Raw genomic sequence first — 24,745 nt, 5'->3', positions numbered from 1 at the left:
AAAGTTACCAATAATCCCAATTCCCCAACACAAATGATGGCAGAGTCAGTTTTATTGTTGTACATATTTTTTACAATTGCCTTTAAAAGCCTTTTAAAATCACATTTGTAATAAATAGTACACATACAATTTTATGTCTAGATTTTAAGTGGTTTTCTTGTACTTACATAGGTTTTGTAGGAATTCATTTTTTTCACTTTTTTAAAATTTAGGGATGTGCACATTTATTTGTTCAAAGAACAAATACATAAACTGAAAAAGAGATGAATAACAAAATACTCTGTAGGAAGTAGGGCTTCAAATTTTCACAAAAACTAGAGATGTAAAACATTAAAATTGACATATTTCATTTTATGATCTCTACAATTATTTGAAATAGCTCTATAAAGTCTTCCAAAAGCATGCAAATATCAAATTAATTTCAACAGAGGAAGATGAACAAACTTTTCAAAGGCAAATTAATTTCTAAGTAAATCAACAAGTCCACTTAGTAAAAAGAAATCAAGAACAAACATTAAATAATCTAAGTTTAGCAACACAAATTGCATAAAAAATCAATAAAACAGAATAAAAACACAGGGCACTTCAAAAAGTTCGTGGAAACAGAGTGGAAAGATAAAGGAAATCTTTTCATGAACTTTTTGCTTTTGTTTTTGTTTAAATTTTTCATTTTTTAAAAAGACTAAGATCATAGAAAAGATGTTCTCTGGCCTCAATAACAGAAGGAAATTTTAAAAACTCACAAATGTGTGGAGATTAAATAGCTCTATCCTAAATAAACAATGGGGAAAAAGAAAAATCACAGGGAAATTAGAGAGTACTTTGAGATAAAGATCAAAGAGCAATATATCAAAATTTATAGACTACAGGGCTCATGCAGTGCTTAGAAGAAAATTTATACTTGTAAACATCTATATTAAAAATAAGAAAAATCTCAAATTGGTAATGTAAACTTCAACCTCAAGAAAATAGAAAAAGTAGAACAAACTAAACCAAAAGCCAATATAAGTAGAGAATAACAGAGATTACAACGGAAATATATGAAGCAGGGAATTTAAAAACAAAAGAGAATATCAAAAACAAAAGTTGATTCTTTAAAAAGATCAATAAAATTTGCAAACCTTTATCTAGACTGACCAAGAAAAAAGAGAGAAGACTGAAATTACTAAAATCAGAAAAAAAGTAGGAGCATTGGGACACTGTCACTATGGCTTTTGTAGTGGTAAGATTTAGTTTCATTCTCTTTCTTGTTTGCATTTTTGTTCTACCAGTGAGTTTTGTCCTTTCCTGTGTATTCATGGTAGTGATTATCATTTTTCAGATTCCAGTTGCAGGACTTCCTTGAGGATTTTTTGTAGGGTTGCTTGTGTGGTGATGAACTCTCGCAGCTTTTGTTTGTCTGGAAATAAACTATTTTCCCCTCATTTTTGAAGGATAGCCTTGGTGGGTATAGTATTCTTGGCAGCCAGCTTTTTTTCTTTATTATTTTGAATATATCATCCAATTTTCTTCCGGCCTGTAGAGTTTCTGTTGAGATGTCTGTTGTTTGTCTGATAGGGGCTCCCTTATAGGTGACGACACTTTTCTCTTGCTGCTTTTAAGACTCTTTGTCTTTGAGCTTTGCCAGTTTGACTATAATGTGTCTTGGAGAGGATCTTTTGGAGTTAAATCTGTTTGAGGATCTTTGAGCCTCCTGGATCTGAAGGTCTGTGTCTCTCCCTATACCTGAGAAGTTTTCCATTATTATTTCATTGAATAGGTTTTCCATGTCCTTTCCTTTCTGGAATACCCATGATTTGAATGTTTGTGCACTTAAAGTTGTCTGCTAGCTCTCTTAGATTTTCTTCATTTTTAAAAATCTTTTTTCCTTTTTTTTTTTTTTGTCCACATGGGTTATTTCAAAAAGGCCATCTTCAAGATCAGAAATTCTTTCTTCTGCTTGTTCTAGCCTGCTGTTTAAGTTCTTGGTTGTGTTTTTTATTTTGTTGAGTGAATCTTTCAGTTCTATGAGATCTGCTACATTCTTTTTTAAGGTATAAATCTCTGTAAATTTCCTCTTTCATATCTTGGATTTTTTTCTCATTTCATTATGTTTTCTAACTGAGTCTTCATATCTCAGTGAGTTTCCTTAAGATTGTTGCTCAGAATTCCCTTTCAGTCATTTCAAGGGTTTCCTGTTCTATAGGGTCTGGTATTTGAGAATTACTGTACTATTTTGATGGTGTCATATTTTCTTAGGTTTTTATATTTCTAGTATCTCTATGTTGATGTCTGGTCATCTTGTGGAGCAGTTGCTTCTTTTATTACTCTGGAGTGGGCTTTGAGGAAAGACACAGCCTCTTCTTTTTCTGGTTTCCACTGTTGACTCCTTGTGTCAATGCAATTGAGTGTCTGGTGGGCCACCTTTATGGTAGCTGTGGCTGCTGCTGTGGCATCAAGCCACTTTTTCAGCAGCTGTGGCTGTGGTGGTGGCTGTGGTGGACCACCTGTGGGGAAGTGATGATTTTGGCAACCTTTCTTGCCCGCTTTTGGATGGGGTGGTATTGCCCTTGGCTCCTTGCCTAGGTCCGCAGAGGTGCTCTCTTGCCTGCTCCTAGGCAGAGGGGGCTGCGGCCCTAGGCTCCTTGTCTAGGACCCTGGACATGCTCTCTTGCCTGCCTAGGCCCCCTGGCATGTTCTCTTGCCTGTTTCCAGGTACTGGGAGCTGAGGCCCTTGGCTCCTTGCCCAAGACTCTGGGTGTGCTCTCTTGGTTGCTTCTGGGTAGAGGGGGCTGTGGCCCTCTCAGGAATCCATTTTGATGGCTCTATAATATTTTATCAGATGAATAAACCATAATTGACTTAAGTGCTCTAGTATTTTAGTAGTATAAATAGAATTGTGACAAGCATATTTTTGCACAAAGCTATTTTAAAATTATTTTCTCAGGATAGATTCTTAGAAATGGGTTTTATAGGTCAAAAGGCACATTTTAATGCTTTAAAAACATATATGTTGGCAAGATATTTTTCAAAAACTTTATATTAATTTACTCTGCCATCAGCAGTGTATTCTAATAACCACTCATGTCATGTTCTTGTCATCATTAAATTTTTACTTCTCTAATTTATGGAGTTAAAAATAATTGTATTTCTTTAATTTTCAGGTGGGTTAGACTTTTTTTTGGTATTTTAGTTTGTGAATTGTATATTCCCATCTTTGCCCATATATAATTTTTATTTCTTTCCTGGTCACTTTGAGTGAGTTCTTTATATAATTAAAATATTAACTTTTTGTCATTTTTAATTGGCTTTTCATATGTACAACTTAATTTTTAAAATTTAGAGTTCCATGTTTTGGTAAATATTTTCTTATATGTTGGCCTAGTTTTTCTAGTTTAACATATTAACTGTTTTAATCTTTTAGGTATATATTGAATAATAAATTGAATAAATGAGAGACCCTTCATTTCTATCACATATTTAACTATGTAATAGAAACCACTCAATCAACATACAGAATATTTCAATCACCCAAAAAGTTCCCTCATGCCTCTTTGCAGTCAATTCCCTACCCAACTCCCAACCTCAGGCAAACACTGATCTGCTTTCTGTCATTCTAGACTAGTTTTGCTTTTTCTAGGATTTTGTATACATGGAATCATATGGTATGTATGATGCCATACATATCATATGATTTAAAGAAAAATACGTTAGACAAATTACATTTAATGGAGTTTAATCGAGCAAAGAATGATCCATGAATTGGGCTGTCACCAGCACCAGAATAGATGCAGAGTGATTCCAGAGCCGCTGCCATTGGCTAAGATTTATAGACAGAATAAAGAAAGTGACAGAAAATGGAGATGAAGTACAGAAACAGCTGGATTGATTACAGCTGGGCATTTGCCTTGTTTGAATGTAGTTTGAACAGTCGGCTGCATGTAATTGTCTGAGACACGGCTACTCGTTATAAGAGTAGTTCACAGTCTGTTTACACATTGAATTAGGTTACAGTTCGCTATGTCTTAATTTAACAATACCATACTTTCGTGTCTGGTTTCTTTCACTTAGGATTATGTTTTGAGATGCATCCATGTTGTTGCATAAATTACTAGTTTTTTTTTTTTTGCTTACTGTTGCATAGCTATACTCCATTGTATGGATATGCCAAAATTTGTTTTCCCACTTACCTGTTGATGAAAATGTGAGTTGTTTCCATTTTGGGGCTATTATGAATAAAGTTGCTATGAACATTTCTGTTTAACAGTCTTTTTGTGGATGTATGTTTGCATCTCTTGGATAAATACCTAGCTATAAAATTGCTTGGTTTTATGATAAGTATACGTGTAACTGTGTAAGAAACTGCCAAACTTTTCCAAAATGACTGTGCCATTTTAAATTCCTACCAGCGATATATTAGTGTCAATGTCTTTATTAACTTCTTCATTCAATTTACTTTTATTTTAATTTGCTCTTCTATTTCTAGCTTAAGGTGGAAGATTAAATAGTTGGTTTTAGATCTTTCTTCTTCTTTTATACAATTATATAAAGCTATACATTTTTATCCAAGCACTACTTTAGCTACATTCACAGATGTAAATATGTTGTGTTTTTATTATCTACTTTTTCTCATGATTTCTTCTTTGTACTATGTAGTATTAAGAAGTTTGTCTCTAAAATTTCCAAATAGTTAATGTTTTTGAAGTTGTCTTACAGTTATTGATTTCCAATTTAACTCAGATTTAATTTAGCTGTGGCCAGAGAATATACTCTGTAAGATTTCAATCTTTCAAAATCAAGAAAAACTTGTTTTATACTTTTTCTTGGGAAATGTTTTGTGTGCACTTGAAAAGTATGTGAATTCTGCAGTTTGATATAAATTTCATGAGTGGTCAGTTACATTAAGGTGGTTGATAGTGTCATTTAGATCTTTTAAAACTTTTTTTTTTTTTAATCTAGTGCTTTTATGAATTAGTAGAAAAGAGTCTTGAAATCTTCACCTTTGATTACAGGTTTTTCTATTCTTCCTCTATTTTTGTCAAATTTTGTTTCATGTATTTTAAAGCGCTATTATTAGGCACATATACACTTATGATTATTATATCTTCCTGATGGGTTCATTCTTTTACCATTATGAAATGTTTTCTTTGATCTTTGGAAATACTCATTTTAATGTTTGTTTTATCTGATATTAATATAGCCACTCCAGCTTTCTTATACTCTTTGTTTGCATGGTACATTTTTTTTTAATAGAATGTACTTTAATGTACTTTTACTCTAACTCTTTTGTGTTTTTGTATTTATAGCACATCTCTTGTAAAGAACATATAGTTGGTTTTTGCTTTTTTAGGCAGTCTATCGATTCAATCTCTGCCTTTTTATGAAATGTTTAGCCCTTTTATATTTGATATAGCTATGGATATACTTAGATTTAGGTCTGTAATTTTTCTATTAGTTTTCTATTTTTTTTGTACCTTTGGTACTCTAGAGATTAAATTATGCATACTCAATTTATCACAATATACTTAAAGTTAATATTGAATTGCTTCAGGGAAAACACAGGAACGTTGCCACAGTATAGTTCCCCATTTGTTTATTATTTTGTTATATATTTATATAAATATACATAATAAATCTAATAATACAGTTTATAATTTTTGCTTTAAATGGGCATGTATGTGTTAAAGACATTCCTTTCTATGGATTCAAGTTATATTCTGATCTCATTTCCCTTTAGCCTGAACACTCCCTTTAACATTTCTTGTGGTTCACTCCTATTGGCAATACATTCTGACAATTCTTGTGCATTGCAGTTACCTTCCTTTAAGAGGAAACTCTCCTCCAGTTTCTGCCTCCTTTTGTTCACTTTCCAGGGCCTTCAAATAATTGTTCTTACATATTTTGCCCGGTTTAATACCCATTATCTGTGGAAGGATTTGCCCAACCGCTTCACACATCCATCACCAGAAGCAAGTGCCAATCATCTCTTAATTTTGGTTATGGTGTTTTTTTCTTTTCACGTCATAAAATTTAACTACTGTTTCTCTTATGCCTATGGATTTTTAATTATAGTTAGACTTACTCTGTCCTTAATTTACAGAAGAAACCTGCCATATTTTCTTGTAGTGCTTTTATAGTTTCTTTTTATTAAAATTTAAATGACTAATTTTTAATTCATCCAGGTGTAGATGTGATGAGTAGATCTAACATCATATTTCCATCTCAGGTGTCTATCTATTTGTCCCAACACCATCTATTAAATAGTCCACCTTTTCTCGTCTGATTTGAGATGCTACTCATGTATTTGGATCTATTTCTGGACTTTCTCTTCTGTTCTGTTGGTCTGTATTTTATCTGCCAGAACCACACTTTTTAACTATCAAGATTGCCTAATGTTGTAATGTCTAGAGTACTAAAGACACCCCTCATTGCTCTTCTGCTTGAGAATGTTTATAGCTCTCATTGTTTTACTTTTCCACATGAATTTTATAGTCAGCTTGGTTAGTTTCATTGAAATGGTGACAAAATGTATAAATTAACCTGGAGAAAACTGACATCTTTATTAGGTTGGAACTCATTGAAAACATGACATGTGTTTCATTTATTAAATCTTTTGTGTCCTTCAAAATTGCTTTAAGGTTTTCTTCATATAGATCTTCCATATTGCTTGTTAAAATTATGTTTTTGGATTTTTCTCTTTTTTGTTGCTATTGTAAATGTGATCTTTTCTTCCTTTATATCTTGTAATTAATTGCTGTCATTATATAAAATTATTGATATATATAATATCGATATTTTATACATCAATATTATATATATAATTTTGTGCTATCTTTGATAAAATTTGTTGTCAACATTTGTTTTCTCGCTTTTGATGACTTGGATGGCTTCCATTTTTTCCATGTTTTGGAATATTTTTTATAGCATAGACATGAGCCATTCTGGAGGTGGGAGGGGAAGGTAGTGAGGGAGGGAGAAAATTATCCAGCAAAATAACTTATATCTGCAAATCTTTTTCTGAGGATAGGGGAGGGTATAAGAAATTAGATAGTGGAATGGGAAGAAATTAGTTTATTAATAGCTTTTTAAGTTTTTCCTTGGTAATTGGTCCTTTTTTAGTTTTAAAACTTTTCTAAATATTTTGCTATATCCTTTTTCTTATTTATCATTTTGTTCATAGGCTTTTTATGTGTGTGATTAGATTTGCCAGGGTCTTGTCTATTTTATATGTTTTTCTAAAACCATCTCTTAAACTCTATTTTGAAAATAATCTATCTTTCCTTCTACCTTCTTTTGTTTTCTTTATTATATATTCATTAGGACTTAATGTTTTCTAAAATATGAATTTGAATATTTAATTCATGAATTTTCCTTCTTTTCTTAAATACTAAAAATATTTATAGGGACAATGCTTATGGGTACAACCTCGCCTGTGTCTTGAAGATTTTAATATGTGACATTTCAATTTTTAATATTTTCTAAATGCCTTTTGTATTCTTGTTTTTAATTCTTCCTCGACTCAGTTCCTTACAGATTCCTTTTTAAAGATGTTGGTCGTAGTATTCCTGGTGTTGTACTTGGCAAATTCCTACTATTGTATTACCTCTTCAGCATTAGTTACCCTTGCAGCTGTATATTTCCTTTCAAATCCTCTAGTCATTTAAAGAGAGCCACTCAGGTTCAGGCAGATGTAAGAAGCTTTTTGTGAATGGAATGGCTCATCTGTCACTTACTAAATGACTGGAGCAATGACTCATTTACTCTGTCTCAGGCTAGAGGGACTTGGGCACACAAGTAAGAAAGCACCCACACTAGAAGTGTGAAGGCTAGAGTGGGCTAGCGGCTGTTTGTGCCTCTGGGACCAAGGAGTTCCAGACCTTAGAGGGACCAGTCAGGGAATACAATGTTATCAGGAAAGGGGCTACGTGAACAAGGTCAGATGCTCCAGAAAAAGACCAATTGATGACCTTGGAGACTTTCCTACTGGAATCTGGGTGAGGCTCATTCTCATGCTTCTTTAGAAAATGTTTTTATTTTGAGATGATTTTACAGATTTTTAATGAAAATTGGGGAAGGCTCTTCCATGCTACCATTTTCCTGGAAATGTTTTCTAAATCACAGACTACATCTGTTCTCCTTTACTTGGTTCTAGAAGTTTCTGGGATGTGGGTTAGAGGTCAGACCTTAGAAATTGCGCTTTCTTTGACTACAAGGTCTGATCCTGTCCACTTATCTTTGGAGAATTCTTCTCCTTCTTGGGTGGAATCTTTGTAGGGACAATCCCTCTCTGTTGCTGTTTGGGACCTAGAATCTGGTTAAGGCCAAACAGCTTAGGGGCTGTGTTTTGAGAAGGGCACAGACACCCCTGTGAATAGAAACCATCCTGGCAGCATCACTGGGGAATCAGGTCTCCCCTTTAAAGATTTGGCTATTGTGTGAGGAGCTAATTGAGAGTGCAGGGTCTGCTGCTAGTAGCTTACTTGCAGCTTCCCTGGAAGCCTTTGTGGTCAGTAGAGCAGGACCTGTGGATGGGGCAGATCAGGAGCAGGCATTGCTCATGCAGCAGCAGTTTTCCTTCCCCAGTATTCTCCATTACGGAAGAAATTGGAAGCTAATTTGCACTAAGAAATTGGAAGCTAATTTGTGCTAAGGCCATTTTCATTATTAAAAGACCCTTAAGACAAAGATATGAAAGGAACTTTTTCTGGGCTGTAGGGAAGCAGAGAAGCAGGGGATAAGGGATGGGGCAATCTGCTGCTCTTCCCCTGGCAGCATTTAAATGGACAGTGAATGCATGCAAGTGGAGGTGGGAGGAGGCTGGGCATAGCTGTATTCGGTATCAGATGTTATCTGGTCTGCCTGTCCCACCACTGGGACAGCTGGAAAAAAGAAAATGATGGAGGTGGGAGTTGGGAGGCTAAAATGGTCAGGCAGAAATGGCAGCCAAGGGCTGCTGTCTCATTCGCTTGAGATCTAGATGAAGACTTGCCTAATCCCGCAAATCTGCAATTACAGACTTTTTCCAAAGTAGCTATAAATTTATAAATTAAAAAACAAACAACTATAAATTATAAATGTCTGTCCTGAAAGATCATTTGAGTTTAGAAGATGATCTTTCAGGACAGTCATTATTTAATCTGGTGTGTTCATTTGTCACCTAAAAAGGTGAGCAGCTCAGAAGAAATCTGAAGCAGAGAGAATCTCTTGGCTGTGGCAGCCTCATGACCATTTCTGCTCTTGGGCTTGGCTGCTTGGGGGCTTTTCATATTCCTAAGTCCTTGGTTCTTTAGCTTTTAGAGCTAGTCATGAGTGGATATTCTACCAGAAAAAGTTCACTTCTTTTATGCCAAACTGGCAGGTTGTTTGATTGAATTGACTGGTTCCAGTCCCCAAAGTGGAACCTTGTGCATGCGTGTGTGTATGTGCGCACAGACCCAGCATTTTCGACAGTTTGGGATTATAACAAAAAATATAGACTATTTTTGGGGGGCAGGGGGGAAGGGAAAATGGTAAATAAATTGGAGTATATAAGATAATGTAGGATTCAGGGAAGAAAATGGAAAGACCCAGTTTGTAAAAAAATTGTGGTAAAATACATATAACGTAAAATGTATCATCTTAACCATTTTAAAGTGTGCAGTTCAATGGAATTAAGTATATTCACATTGTTGCACAATATTACTGGCATCCATCTCCAGAACTGTTCTCATCTTGAAAAACTAAAACACCATACCCGTGAAACACTAACTCCTGATTCCTCCCTTCCTCCAGCCCCTTACAAGCACTCTACGTACCTCATATATGTGGAATCACACTCATACAGTATTTGTTTTTTCATGGCTGCTTATTTCGCTTAACATAATGACTTCAAGGTTCATTCATGTTGTAGCATGATCACAGAATTTCCTTCCTTTCTAAGGCTGGAATCATCACATGTATACACCACATTTTGTTCATTCATTAATCTATTGAAGGACATGGGTTGCTTCCACCTCTTGGCTATTATGAATAGTTGTGCTATGAACAGGGGTGCACAAATATTTCTTCAAGATCATGCTATCAATTACTTTGAACTGCATATATACCCAGAAGTGGGATTGCTGGATCATAAAGCAGGTCTATTATTAACTTTTTGAGTAAACTCCATACTGTTCTCTGTAGGGATTATACCATTTTACAATCCTATTAACAGGACATAAGTGTTCCAATTTCTCCATATCTTCGTCTACACTTTTAATTTTCTGTTTTTGTTGTTGTTGTTGTTGTTTTAATAGTAGCCATCTTCATGGATGTGAGGTGATATTTCACTGTGGTTTTGAGTTGCTTTTCTCTGATGATTAGTGATGTTAAGCATCTTTTCATATGCTTGTTGGCCATTTATATATCATCTTTGTATAAATGTCCATTCAAGTTCTTTGGCCATTTTTTAATTGGGTTATTCGATTTTTTGTTGTTGAGTTGTAGGAGTTCTTTATGTATTTTGAATATTAACCCTTCGTCAGATACATGATTTGCAAATATTTTCTTCTATGAGTTTTCTTTTTTCAGGTCTTACATTTAGGTCTTTAATTCATATTGAGTTAATTTTTGTATATGGTATAAGGTAAGTTCCTAACTTCATTCTTTTGCATGTGCATATCCAGTTTTCTCAACACCACTTGTTGAAAAGACTGTCTTTTTTCCATTGAATAGTATTGACACCCATGCTGAAACTCATTAGCTGAGATATGTGAAGGTTTATTTTGGGTTCTCTATTCTATTCATTGGTCTATATGTCTGTCATTATGTCATTACCACACTGTTTTGATTACTGTAGCTTTGTAATAAGTTTTGATATCAGAAAATGTGAGAATTCCAACTTTGTTTTCTTTTCAAAATTGTTTTGGCTATGAATTTTAGGATGGATTTTTATATTTTTGGAAAAAATGCCATTGGGATTTTGATAGGGATTGCAGTGAATCTGTAGATCATTCTGAGTAGTATGACATATTAACAATATTAAATTTTTCAATCCATGAACACAGAGCTTGGCAAGACCCAGTATGCTCCCTTGTCATCTACTCTCTTCAGTGATCCCTCACCATTGCTCGTTCTGTATATTAGACTGACAGCTATAGAATGATGACAAGCTACAACCACCAAACATAGGGCCCCATGTTGGCTGGAACTATTCTCAGGAATATGGCTATAAAGCTAGACAGCTTTACAACTTTATCCATGAGCCTATTTCTTGGAAATCCTAAATACCAGAACTTGCTTGAGGAGCTTCCCTTTCTGAACTCTGGTTTGCTGAAGATCAGAATGTTAAATGTCACATTGAAATAGAATAAAATATCAAGGCCACATAAGACAGAAGGGTTCTTTGCTTTTCACATCACTTATCATGTTCCTTCTTGTTTTTGAATGATTTACCTCATAGGTATGTCTTCACTGGGATTTATATTTTTGAAGCTTTTATAAAAATATTGGCAAGAGGTTTTGTTCTGGATGAGTTTTCCTTCCTTCGAGATCCATGGAACTGGCTGGACTCCATTGTCATTGGAACAGCGTAAGAATGTTAAAGATTTTTATCAAAGAGACTTGGGGTGGAAAAGAAGCCCCTTTGCTTCCTTTAGGTCTTTGTGTGGATCCATGTGAGTACTGAGGATAGTAGGCCTAAGAATGCCTCAAGCTCTGATTACAGCGTTGGTTGGCCCTAAACTGCTTTGTGCAGCCAGTTGGCCAGAGGCCTTCACACCAAATCCATTTCTAGGCCAATACTCAGGCTCTGCTCCCATCAGCTATCCACTCATCAACACGGGCCCATTATGGGCCAGGCTCTGTGCAAGACACAGGGTTTGTGACAATGATTTTTTTAAAAAGGACTTGGTTCTTAACCTCATGAAGATCACAGTCCAGAGAGGAAAAGATATGGGTAATGAACATTACATTATGGTATGGTGAGTACCAGGATAGGGCCATGCACCTATCAGGTAGTCAGAGCATGTAGGAGGAACCAAGGAGTCTTAGAGAAATCTGGTTACTGCAAGATTACAAAGAGTTTCACTTATGTTTAATTCTAGAAGTTTTATATTTTTGGCTTTTATGTTTCAGTCAATGGTCCATTTTGAGTTAATTGTTGTGTTTGGTGTGTGGTGAGGGTTGAAGTTCTTCCTGAAGAAGAGGACACTGATTTGATATCTGAATGACGAGAAACAGTCAGCAAAATAAAAAGAGAGAACAGCAAGGGCCAGCACAGCAATAGTAAATCTAACATTACTTAATTTGTGTTAAGCACTTTGCATATATTTCCTGTTTAATATTCACAAACAGGTAGGTGCTATTAATTTCAGGCTTTTACATTTGAAGGTCAACAGTTGCATGCTCTTTGTTACTGAAAGGTAACAAAGTGTAGTGCTGTGGTTAAGTGCACAGGCTCTGGAGCCAGATCTCCTGGGTTCATGTCCAGGTATGGCCATGTAGTGGCTAGGGGACCTTATTGAAGTGTGTTGGGGCTAGTCAATAAATGTTTGGAGAATTTCTATTATACATAGATGCAGCCACAAGTACAGGGACTATTTCAAGGAATCTTCATCTTCATTGTCCCAGTATAAAGATTAGCTGAGAACAGCCTCCTGTGCAGTCCATGGTCCATAGCAATGGACAGTGATATTACCAGATTCTGAGATAAGGGTGGGGCTGGGAAAATGAGGCCACAGATTTCACCTTGGTGGACACAAGCCCCAGGCCATGACTACGCATGGCCTTCACGGAGATGTGAAGTACAGCTGCAGGACTGAGCAAGCCCAGGCTTTCCCTGTGCTTTGTCTTGTAGGATTGTATCATATCTTCCAGATATCAATATCAATCTGTCGCCCCTGCGTACCTTCCGAGTGTTCAGAGCTTTGAAAGCAATTTCAGTAGTTTCAGGTAAGTCACTCTAACTTTCAATACTGGCTCTATAAGTAAATTATGCAACACATTAGAAAGTGCTATGTATCATGGAGAATAAAAAATAAAAGTAGACAAAATGAGGGGTATAGGAAGTCACAGAGGTTAGGGGAAGGTGGTTGCAATTTTAAGTTGAGTGGTTAGGAAAGGCGTTATTGAGAAGGTGGGAGGTGAGCAAAAATTTGATGGTGGTGGAGGAGTAACACAAGCAGATTTGTGGGAAAGAGTGTTCTAGCATAGGAAACCATCAGCGCAAACACAGAGGAAAAGCAAGGATGCAGATGAGGCTGCAGCGGGGGAAGTGAGGGTCCAGGTGGTGGAGGTGGGATCCCAGAAGTGAAGGGGAAATTTGTAGGCCTGGGGAGGACTTGGGCTTCACTCTGAAGAAATGGGAGCTGTTGTGTGGAGAACAGAATGTAGGGGAGCAATGGTAGAAGCAGGAGGACCAGGTAGGAGCCCTGGTGGTTACCATGGAAATTCGCTAATCTCTTGCAGCTGGGAGCATCACTGACTAATGGTCCCAGCTGTCACCTCTCTGGATTCACCACTGCACTCATGATCATGCCGAGATCATGCTTGCCCTGCGTGGCAGGGGTACTGATGCTGGCCCATTCCTTAATGATATGGGACTCCTTGAATGTGGAACTTGGGCTCTGGGGATCCCCATCAACCTGGCTGAGACTCTCATACAGCTGCACTGTGGTCCGAGTCTTTTCCTATCCCATCCTGCTTCCTTTCCTAGATGGCAGATCTGCATTGCAGTCTGAAGCCTCTTTCCACAACACCTCTCTCCTCCCCCTCATCTTATACAGGTATTTCCCCCCAACAAATCTCTTGCACGTCTGATCCCAGAATGCCTGTTCCTCAGAACCCAAACTGATACAAGAGACCATAATTCAAGCAAAAGATGGTGGTGCTCTCAGATCAGGTGGTGGTAGTGAAGTTGGTGGACAGTGGCCAGATTCTGTATAAATCTGAAGGTCAAAACCATAGGATATCCTGATGGGTCACTTGCATACGTGGTATGAGCAAAAGAGAGGAGTCAAGGAGGACTCCAAGGTTTTTAGCCTGAGTGATTGGAGAGATGGAGTCATCAATGTCTGAGACAGGGAAGGCTGTAAGAGAAGCAGGCCTTGGGGGTCAGATGAGAAGCTAGCGTTGGACGTGTTGTGTTTGAGATGATGGTGAGACATCTGCATGAAAGTATCAAGTAGGCAGTTAGATATATGAGTCTGGAACTCCAGGGAGCAGTCTGAGCTGGAGATACCATCTTGGGAATCATGGTCCTATAGAAAGTTTTTAAAGACATGAAATCTGATGAGATCGCTGAGAGTGAGCATAGATGGGGAAGAGAAGAAGCCCAAGGATGGAGACCAGGGCACTGTAACTTTGAATGGGAGGGGAGCAGAGGAGAGACCAGCAAAGGAGGTGAGCAGGAGCTCCCAGTGAAGTAGGAGGGAAATGAGAGACGGTCCCCTGGAAGCCAGATGAGGAAGGTGCTTTGGCCCTATGAGTCAGGCTGGGTTGTGAATATGAATTCCAGCTTTAAAAAAGATGAGGTTATTATGGCATACCCTTCTTTTCTCCTTCCTTTTATCTCTTGTTTCTTTACTAAGACAAACAAAATTTAAATCTTCCTTCTCTGGAGTCCTTTCCCCTTCCCTTCTTCCCTTTCCTTCCTTTCTCTTCTATAAGTGGCTTTGGCAAACTATGAAAAGCCACAGGAACTAGTTGGTTGTGCTGATTGTATAGGTTTAAACTATACCATAAAGCCCCAATAACTAAACTCCAGCCAATCTCGTTCCTTTCAAACAGAGGCAGTGGGTTATTTTTAGAAACTCCAGAAAAGCAACTGCATAGTGGTAGAGAAACTGGCAGTCAGAGGACACTTATGTAGAATTTGTCCGTCCTCTAGCTCTTCCTCCCTTGCAAGTAGAACCTCAGTTTCCCAGGTAGATTTGCAGCTTTCTGCATGAACTGAGACCTTCGTATCTTCATATGGGTAAAATGGACATTCAGGCAGTCATTTAGCAGCGTTTCTGTCTCCTTTATCTCTAAGCAGGTGAATATGGTCTTTATTTTGGCCCCAAAACACACCAAGGACCCTGGATGCTTTTTGGAAGTAAGGATGTGACGTACAATCTTTCTGGGACTATGTACAAATTATTCAGGAATCACAACCATCTTTCATCTAAATTTCTCACTTTGGGGAAGACTCAAGCCTCTTGTTACAGATTAAAATCTGGCTTGGATGGGGCTGTGGCAACCTCTGGTTTGGCTGCAGTTGGACATGTAGTGAATGTCCCAGCCTGGCTTCAAGGCTCTGCCCATCTGGCACCACACTTTATGGGAAGCTCATCTACTGAGGGCTTGGTCTCCCACTGAATGCTGCCGTGTGTTCTCACCTCCCCTACCTTCAAGTCTACCATCCTTGGTCTATACTGATCAATTGATATTTTGTCACTTAGTCATTCCATACATTATAATTCACATCCAGGAGCATATCTCTCCAGGTATCTTGAGAGCAAAGACCATGACTCAATGGATTACTGGAGCTGACTTGTCCTTTTTCCAACTCAGTGTTCAGTGACATCATGTTGGTAGCTTGAAATCTACCGTGGGAGTGAGGAGGAATCTGTATCTACACCAAAGAATTCAGTAAACAACAAAACCTATAAATGGTGCAAATCAGGGCTTTCCCCTGCTTCAATAGCCAATTTTGAACAAAATGCCCTTCTTATTTTGTAACTTTGGAAACCTAACAGTGTGCAATGCACATAGAAGTTGCTTAGTAAAATTTCTTGAATGAATGAATGAAACCCCCCCCCCATTGTAATTGATAATCTGGGTTTTTACTCCTAGGACATCCTCATTATTCGGGTCTAGACAAAGCTCCTTCTCCCTCCATCCCATCCCCCATTAGCTATGTCTCATGGCACCTCGTGTACCATGATAGTAACTACTAAACTACTAAATGTTAAATACAGGTCCATCTCATTCTCTAATGTGGCCCCTGTTTGGCCCTAATGCTTTATGTGACACCAGCTTTGGAGGTGCATGCACAACTGTCAACAAGATATGCCTCGTGTCCATGTGGCATGTTTCTGCTCAAATCTCCTCACTTGCTCCCTAGATCAGCCCAGGGGCAGGTGTAGGGCAGGAATGAAGAGGTCAAGTCCCAGAGTGATTGAGTGCTTTGATGACCCACCACTTCTAAGGCACAGAATTGGAACAATAACTCAAGGCATCAGAATCCTGGGCAAAGCTGGTTTCCAATTCCAGCCTGCAATTTGACCTTGGCTGATCCCTCTTAGCCCTTTGCCCATGTCTGGTTGGGGGTGGGGGCTTCTCCCCACAACTGTCCTCCTCCTCAGGTCTGAAAGTCATTGTGGGGGCCCTGCTGCGCTCTATGAAGAAGCTTGTCAACGTGATGATTCTGACCCTCTTCTGTCTCAGCATCTTTGCCCTGGTAGGTCAGCAGCTCTTCATGGGACATCTGAACCAGAAATGTATCAGGATTGACTGTAAGAATGTCAGTCACCTTGCAGGTAATGGAAATTACCACACTTTTCACTCCCCCGTGTGTGTGTGGTTAACTTTTATTTGTCCCCACTTATACTACCTGCACAGCTGCATCACACAGTCTTTTGGGAGCAAGGAAGAGCTTCACACACACACCCCACCCCAGGGTTCTCACACAGGCAGATGCATTTCTTGGGGAATTGACTCATTCTCTGGGTTTCCACAGAGAAAGAAAAGCCCAAAGCCACATCCACAAGAGCAGTGTCTGCTTCTGTCACATTTATATCTTGGCCTGCTTCTTGTTCATGTTTTGCGGAAGTATTCAGAATGCCTGGATTTGGCCAAAAGGAAACAGCAACTTCCCAGCCCCCTCAAGTATTTTCTCCAATGACAACACTGCTTTCTGTGCCCACCCTCTCCTACATCTATTTCATGTGTCCTGGATCTCATGTGGCATACTCCCTCCATGTCTGTCATGGGCTGCATCTGTGTCCCCTCGCCCCAGGGTGGTCTCCAGTTCAGCATTGTGCACTGAGAGGCAGAGTGATGGTGGTGATGCCATACCTCTTCCTCCCGTTTCTCCTCCCTTCTTCCTTCCCTCATCTTCCATTGTCCTTCCTGAGGGCTTAGGCCCTATTCCTCTCTGGACACTCACTTTGATCACCTTAGAGGATTCTAAACCATCTGTTTCCAAGCATAATCTGATATGTTTGCTATTCTCTTTCCTTTCCGTGTTTTTATAAACTGAATTTATGACTCTTTCCTCTCTCAGACTATTGCTTTGAAAAGAAAGGAAATTCCTCTGAATTCAGAATGTGTGGCAGCTGGTTGGGTAGCAGGTAAGAGGTTCATACTGTCCATTTATCTCCCAAGCAGAGCACCTCCAGACCTTTTGGTGAGAAAGGTTTTGTGATGGCTGAGAGCCCCAGGAGGCCCTCGTTTCCTGTTCAGTGACATGGCCCCAATGTGAGACTGTCAGAGCCTACTTCTCTTGGCTGATCTGTGTCCCACCACTGCCTGGAATCACAAATGCAGCTGCACATGCACTCATACATACTCACCCAATAGCTGGAGCCTCTGGCCCTATGGGGATACCCTTCCTTCTTCCAGGATACCAGGGCTCTCTGTGGTCAGAGATTCAATCCAGTGAAGATTTACTGAGTGTACTTCAGATTAAGATAATATGTGAGGCACTCTGATGAAATAGATTACATTCAGTCCTTAAAAACAAGTAGACATCAAGGGCCTACATTGTGCCAAGCCCTGTGTTAGGCCCAAGGAATGCAATTATGAACAAGACAGCTCCACTCTCTTAAAATTGATGTCTTCCAGGGAAGTAGACATAGAGTAAATATGAGAAAGTGTGATGAGCAGTATAAGGGAGAGGTGCAGGTGCAGCAAAATGTGATGGGGATGTGACTCTGTATGGAGAATCAGGGAAGGCTTCTCTCACACCACTTGCAAGACACAATAGGCTTTACTGTCACATGAGTCTACTGAGCTCTCTAGAATGATCTCAACAGGACACACTACATCCATAGTGTCTTCATTTTAATGGTGTCTTCATACAGCACTTCTTTGACCCCTCACCTATGCAGGGCAGGTGTGGTTACTACAGGCAAAATCTGAGGTGTATTGTGTCACCTAGACACACAGAAGCAGCAGCCTTGGTCTCCAGCTGGTCTTTATGGTGTTCTTGTCTCTGTAAGTTTATGTACCAGGCACAGCTCTCTCAGTCTATGAACAATATGAAAGCCCTGGAGTTTTACAGTAAACCAACTCCACATTGTTCATAACCCAGTAGTTTCCCAGGAGGCAGCATCCTGAGAAGGCAAGCCCAAGGCCATTGGCCCAGCCAGGCTTCTGTCTGTCCAGGGCCCAGGCTTCATCTTCAGCCTTTGCTCCCTGCTTCCTACCTTGAGGACTAATCTCCTGATGACTACCCTTCAGACCTGAAGGATGAGCAGGAGGTGCCAGTGGTTAAGGGGATAGAGCAAATAATCCAGACAGTAGGAACAGCAAGGGTGAAGGCCTTGGGGCATGAGAACACATCAAAGATAGCAGAAGCCCAGTGGCTTGTCGGGGAGAGAGACCAGAGAAGAGGCAGGAGGGCGAGACAGGAGCCAACCGTGCAGGACCTGGTAGCCCATCAGTACCAAGAATTTTCATCCTGATCACAGAGGAAACAGGAGACATGGAAAGGTTTTAATGCAGGGGAATGACCTGGGCAGATTAGATTTTTTAAAAGTCACTGTGGCTGCTGTGCAGAGAATGGCCGGACAGAGTAAATGAGAAGCCACTAATGAGATTGTTAGTATAGGTTAAGAACCTTGAAGCTATACCGTGAAGGTGAAGAGAAATGGATAGATGAACTCCAAAGACATTTAGAAGATAGAAAGAACAAGACTTTAGACTGAAGAGCGGTGTTGACGTGTGTATGTGTGTACAAATACACGTGTAAGAGAGGAGTGGAGGTGCAGTGGGGAGAAAACTTATAGATGTTTCTCACTTCTGGTGTGCCTGTTGATGCCATTTCCTGAGATGGGAATCCTGGAAGAGAGGCCCAATCACCTGTGTGAGCTGATGGGAAGGAGCATCCAGACAGGAGGAGATTGAAAAAACAGGCTTGTGATTTGAATAGTGTCCAGGAAACAGGGGAGATCAAGTAGGGTGGGCTCATCCTCAATAGGCTCCTGGACATTAGAGGGCACTGGGACTTCATAGAACGTCTTCGAAGTCTGGTAGGAAAGAAGGCACAACGAATGCCCTCTTCCTCGGCCACCCTAAAGCAAAGCCTACTGCTCATGTAGTCCCACTCTACCCACCAGGCAAACTCCCAGTAAGCTTGCCAGGACCTCTGCATAATGCGACCAAACAGCCCAGGCTCCCCAGGCATCTGAAGAAAGCTTTGATGGAAAGGAGACCAAGATAAAGAAACAGGAAAAGTGGCCATGGGCAAAACAAGAATTTGGAGAACAAAAAAGCCTTTAAAAACTTTAAATAGGGTCCTTAAAAGTAATATTGCTTACATAAAAACAAAAATAGCCTGTTATGAAAAAAGGAATAGTCAGAAAACAAGAAAGATCTAATAGAAATTAAACATGATTATAAAAAATCAGTAACAAAGTAGTGGACTAACAGGTACAAAACTATGTTATCTACTCTAAGTGAGTCATTGTACAGTATGTGCATGTGTTGAAACAACACACTGTAACCCACAGGTATGTACAAGTAAATGTTAAAAGTTTTGAATTTAAAAAACGAAAATCAATAATAGAATTAAAAGATAAAGTTGAGGAAATAGCCCAGAAAGTAGAAACCAAAGACAGAGACAGAAAATATGAGAATAAATATTAATCTAGAAGTTCCAACTTCTGGGTTTTTGGGGGGTTTTTTTGTATTTTGGTTTTCTGTTTGGTTTTTTAGGACAAAATATTTACTTTCAACATTTCTTTGGAGTAGGGAACTCTACACTTCTACTCAAGAGAAACACCTATTATACCATGAATTCGTAGGGAATAGGTTCCAGGAGCTCAGGCTCCCAGCCATTGGTTCTCACAAGTGTGCTTCTCTGGGGGGAGCAGGCTAGTGCTTCAGTTGAACTCAGGTTCCTTTTTCTTTGGCTTCCTTCATTTTCTGATCATTTTCCTTCACATGTGTCAGGAAGCTATCTCGGCTCTTAGAGTGCTTAAAATGCCCAATGCGCACATTAATTCTCTTGGCCTGAATCTTGCCCTTAATTTGTTTGTTGGCGACAGTGCCAACTGCATGTTGGGTAACACCATAGACTCTTACAGTTTGGCCATGGTAACATCTGTGGGGCATTCCTTTTTGAATATTACCCATTCCTTTGGTGTCTACAGTATCGCCTTCCTTGTAGATTCACATGTATGTGGCCAGAGGAACAGCTCTGTGTTTTCTAAAAGTACCAGAGGAACGTATGTTGGGTGCCTCTCCTCTTTCCTTTTCTATTCATCATTTTGGCGAATTACTGGAAGATGATGGTTCTGGCCAAAAGCCCAATTTTTGGCTAGGGAGGGATTGCAGAAATAGAACAGAAAAAAACAAAAGGGAGGAAATTAGCAAAGAAAAGATGCAAAGAATTTCCCTGGGACTAAGGATGCAAGTCACTCAGTGTCCCATAAAGTTTCCAACACAATGAATAAAAAAGGACCATGCCAAGTGCATTATTATGGCATTTCAGGACCTTTGGGGATAAAGATCTTAAAACCCAAAGGGAAAAAGAAAGTCACCCACAAAGGAGCAAAAATCAAAATGGCATCAAAATTTTCAAAAGCAACACAGAATAATAGCTGAGCAGTGCCTTTGTATTTATAAAGAAAAGTTCTTTCCAACCCAGAATTCTATTTCCAGCCAAACTATTGGTGAGGTGGAATAAAGACATATTCTTATATGCCAGGATCACTCAGTCTTCTAAGAAGCTACTTGAGATGTGTTCCAAAAAAAAACAAGGAAATAAAACTAGGAAGGGGATACGTAAAAGCCAAGAAAAAAATGTATTCAACCCAGCAGTACCACTGATACAGGTCACCATATTTTTCTACAAAGAGGTGTACAAGTATTAATGAAGAGGTGTGAACCCTCATCTACTATAGTGAGAAGTCAAATCAATGAGGACTGAAACTGATAAATCAAATATCATTGTAAGCACTATATTTAGAGATATAGACATAAAAGAGTTAAAAGTTGCTGAATTTGGGGTATACAAATGACAGTTGAAGAGTAAATACAATAGATTTCATTACAAACTTTTTGGTGCATGTAATTTTAAAATCATATGTGTGCATTACTTTGACAAAAATAATATATTTATTAAAAATGAAGAAAGTACATACCCTTAGTATATCCTATAGATGCACTCAATAATGTGAGCTTTGCTAATGTGGGCAAAGATTTATGTTCAAAGACGTGTATTGTCCAAATGTTTGTAAGAGCAAAAGACTGTTAACCACTGAAAACCTAAAGAGTCATCATTAGCAAGGCAGTTAAATAATTTATGTAACTGTAAGATATGAAAAGAAATGAGATATCTTGGTATGCCATCATGGAAAGTCCTCCAAGCTATATTGTTCCATGAAAAAAGCAAGGTGCAGGAGAATGTTTAAGGCTTGCTGTCATACATATGTATATTATAAAAGATATGTATAGATATATATATGTCTATATTCACAGAAAACTTCTGGAAAGTTATAAAAGTAACTATTCACTGTTGCCTCTAGGAAACGAGACCTAGAAACTGGGGAGAGAGGGAAGCTCAATGTTCATTGTATATGCTTTTTTACTGTTAATTGTTAGCTTTGACATTGCATTTAATTTTTCAATGAAAAACTTTCTAATATGAATTTATTAATCAATCCATTGGAGAAAGACTCAATGAGCACTTATGTTAAGGTGTGGGCTGGTAGGCTTGGCAGACAGGGGGATGGCCACTCTACAAATATCCCCTTCCTCCAGGGCTTTCTGGTGCCAGCCCATGGTGTCATGGGGTTGGGGTGAAGCTGGGTTGCAGGGAATGTAATTCTTTCTCTGTTCCCTTGTTTCCAATATCTAGTGCCTGCTCTGACCAATTTAAATGCATCCACACCAAAATTAATCCTGACTATAATTATACGAATTTTGACAACTTTGGCTGGTCTTTTCTTGCTATGTTCCGGCTCATGACCCAAGATTCCTGGGAGAAGCTGTATCAACAGGTTGTCTATTTATAGTTTCTCTCTTCTTCCTCCCTCTCTCTCCCTCCCTTTCCTTCTTCCTCTGTTTATCATTTATCTATTTATCTTCCCTTATTTGTACCCTACCATCTGTCCTCCACTTTTGTCATCTATCTCTCATCTTTAACAGTTGTTAAATTCCACTTTAGTAGTTCTGTGGGAAAATTCAAGAAAATTATAAATGTGATATTTGGAAGAAGAGTGCAAAAAAAAAAAAAAAAAAAAAAAACCAAGAAAACTCCTCTTCCTAGAAATATTATCTCTCTTCTGATTCCCTACCGCTTGAAGTTCCACCACTAACTAGCACTATCTCTCTTGCCTTTTTTATTTTGAAAATGCAAAACCCTTGAGAAAGTTATAGATAGGAAAATCACTGAAATTTCTGTGAGCGTATGGATGGCATCTCCCAGCTGAGAGAGAGGGCACCAGGAGTCCCCGGGTGGCTGGGGAAGCTGTGGATGATGCTGTAGTCAGCTTATCCAGCCAGTGTGGGGGGAAGACCAATTGTCTGCTACTGAGTAATTTTTGCTTGAGGTGATTGATGGTCACCCGTCTGTGGAAGAAGGCTTCAGGTACAAGCATGTGCTCTGTTCCTTGCAGACCCTACGTACCTCTGGGCTCTACTCAGTCTTCTTCTTCGTGGTGGTCATCTTCCTGGGCTCTATCTACCTGCTTAACTTAACCCTGGCTGTCGTCACCATGGCTTATGAGGAGCAGAACAGGAATGTAGCCGCAGAGACAGAGGCCAAAGAAAAGATGTTTCAGGAAGCCCAGCAGCTGTTAAAGGAGGAAAAGGAGGTAGGGATATGTTGGGGTCAGACAGTGGGATCTGAACCCATGAACTTGGGGTTATATGGCTGCACTCTAGACAACTGAGCTAACCAGCCAGCCCCCAAATTCTTATAACTGTTAAGTTAGGTTGGGAGCCCAGAGGCAATGTGCCTGAGGCTCAAGGCTGCTTGCTGCCTGGAGCCTGGTCTCAGTGCTTTCTCTACTGGTATTGTCTGAAATTTAAGCCCCTTGCAGTCTGCCTGTGCTGCTGTCTCTCACAAAGTCATCCAGGCACAGGGCTCTTACCCTTGGTCTTGATGCTCTTTGACCTTCTGAAGCCTGGGTCTTCTAGGACTTATCCCAAATTACTGGCTAGAGAATATAATTTATGTATACATAAATCTAGGCACTTGTGGAAATCTGGAGATGTTTGTGTTTGGGGGCTTCGCTTGAGGGGGAGCTCTAGAGCAACAGTCATGATCAACTCTCCCTGCCTGAAATCCCTGTCATATTTATAGGCCATTCTAATTGTTTCCATGGGATCCTGACATTCTTCTAGTTCAATTCTAAGATTTTCAGGGCAGGAACCATGTTTTATACTCTTTCTCATCCTCTACAGAGATTTGTCAGAGGTAAGCCCCTCATAAATGTCTAATATCTGGATCATCAGGCATAAACATTTATTAAGTGCTTATCACATATTGGACATCGTGCTAAGGGTAAGTAATATAGGGTCAACCCTGCCTTTGACAACTGCAATCTCCTTGCAAAAGCAGGACATGTTCTCCTAGATAACTAATAACAGAGCTAGCATATTCCAATTAGGTGATGAGCAATCTAAATAGTACAATGCTACCAGAAAAGAGTGGGCTCACTAAGGTGGGGTCACTTGCAATGTTTTATGGGGAGGTATAATCAGTTTGATAATTGCTTTTGTTCACTTTCTAAGGCTCTGGTTGCCATGGGAATTGACAGAAGTTCACTTAATTCCCTTGAAGCATCATCTTTTTCTCCAAAGAAAAGAAAGTTCTTTGGTAATAAGAAAAGGAAGTCCTTCTTTTTGAGAGAGTCTGGGAAAGACCAGGCGCCAGGATCAGATTCTGATGAAGACTCCCACAAAATGGTAGGTCTCGTCCAAGGGATTAATAATACCACAGTGTTGTCCAGAGATACCAGTTCTGTTGCCAACTTAATTGAAAGGATTTGTTCTTTCACTTACTCATTTATTCATTCATCCCTTTGCACACACTTTCATGCATCCATATATCTATTCAATTATCCATTTGGGATTTATAAACATTTATTTAAAGTATCTATAGTGTTTGGTCTCTGCTTGGCACTGGGGTAGGTACTGGGGACACATGGTTCCTACTGCACAGAATTTCCATCTGATGATGAAGACACACTAATGAAGAGGCAGTTACTTTTCAACATGATGACTGATATAGTGATCACTGTGGGAGAACAGAGAGGGGGCAAGGTGTCAGTGTGGTCCTCTCTGAAGCAAACCCAGAGACACTAGAGTGCAAGTGGGTTATTTGGAAAGTGGTCTCAGGAAGCACTGAGAGGGGAGGGGAGAATTGATACATGGATGGTAAGGTGGCCAGGGAGGGTGCATCCCCAAGCCAGTTGCCACTAAGGCAGTTAGAGTGTAATCCCTCTGGAGTGAGGGTGTTGAAGTACGTGTACATCAACTTTGGCCCATCACTGGTTAAAGATTGCTGGGGCCCAGACATAGTAACTCCCCTGTATCCGTATTTGCTGTGTACTAGGGCAGAGGGGGGTTGTATCACCGGAGAAAGCCCTCAAGT

The 24,745-nt window shown here is 39.3% G+C and overlaps 1 protein-coding gene across 1 annotated transcript in view; it reads left to right on the top strand.

The window, feature by feature from the left end:
- SCN11A (sodium voltage-gated channel alpha subunit 11) overlaps positions 1 to 24,745 on the top strand; it is a 110,517-nt gene that overhangs the window by 5,246 nt on the left and 80,526 nt on the right. Inside the window, exons 4-10 of the mRNA XM_063115299.1 lie at positions 11,399 to 11,527; positions 12,794 to 12,888; positions 16,284 to 16,457; positions 17,204 to 17,270; positions 22,004 to 22,145; positions 22,764 to 22,961; positions 23,884 to 24,057. Coding sequence (XP_062971369.1) covers positions 11,399 to 11,527; positions 12,794 to 12,888; positions 16,284 to 16,457; positions 17,204 to 17,270; positions 22,004 to 22,145; positions 22,764 to 22,961; positions 23,884 to 24,057 — 979 coding nt within the window. The remainder of the gene's footprint in view (positions 1 to 11,398; positions 11,528 to 12,793; positions 12,889 to 16,283; positions 16,458 to 17,203; positions 17,271 to 22,003; positions 22,146 to 22,763; positions 22,962 to 23,883; positions 24,058 to 24,745) is intronic.

The sequence above is a fragment of the Cynocephalus volans genome, chromosome 11, assembly GCF_027409185.1.
Source record: "Cynocephalus volans isolate mCynVol1 chromosome 11, mCynVol1.pri, whole genome shotgun sequence".
Classification (NCBI taxonomy): domain Eukaryota; kingdom Metazoa; phylum Chordata; class Mammalia; order Dermoptera; family Cynocephalidae; genus Cynocephalus; species Cynocephalus volans.
The sequence above is the reverse complement of the archived record's forward strand: the minus strand, read 5'-3'. Positions and strand labels throughout refer to the sequence as shown.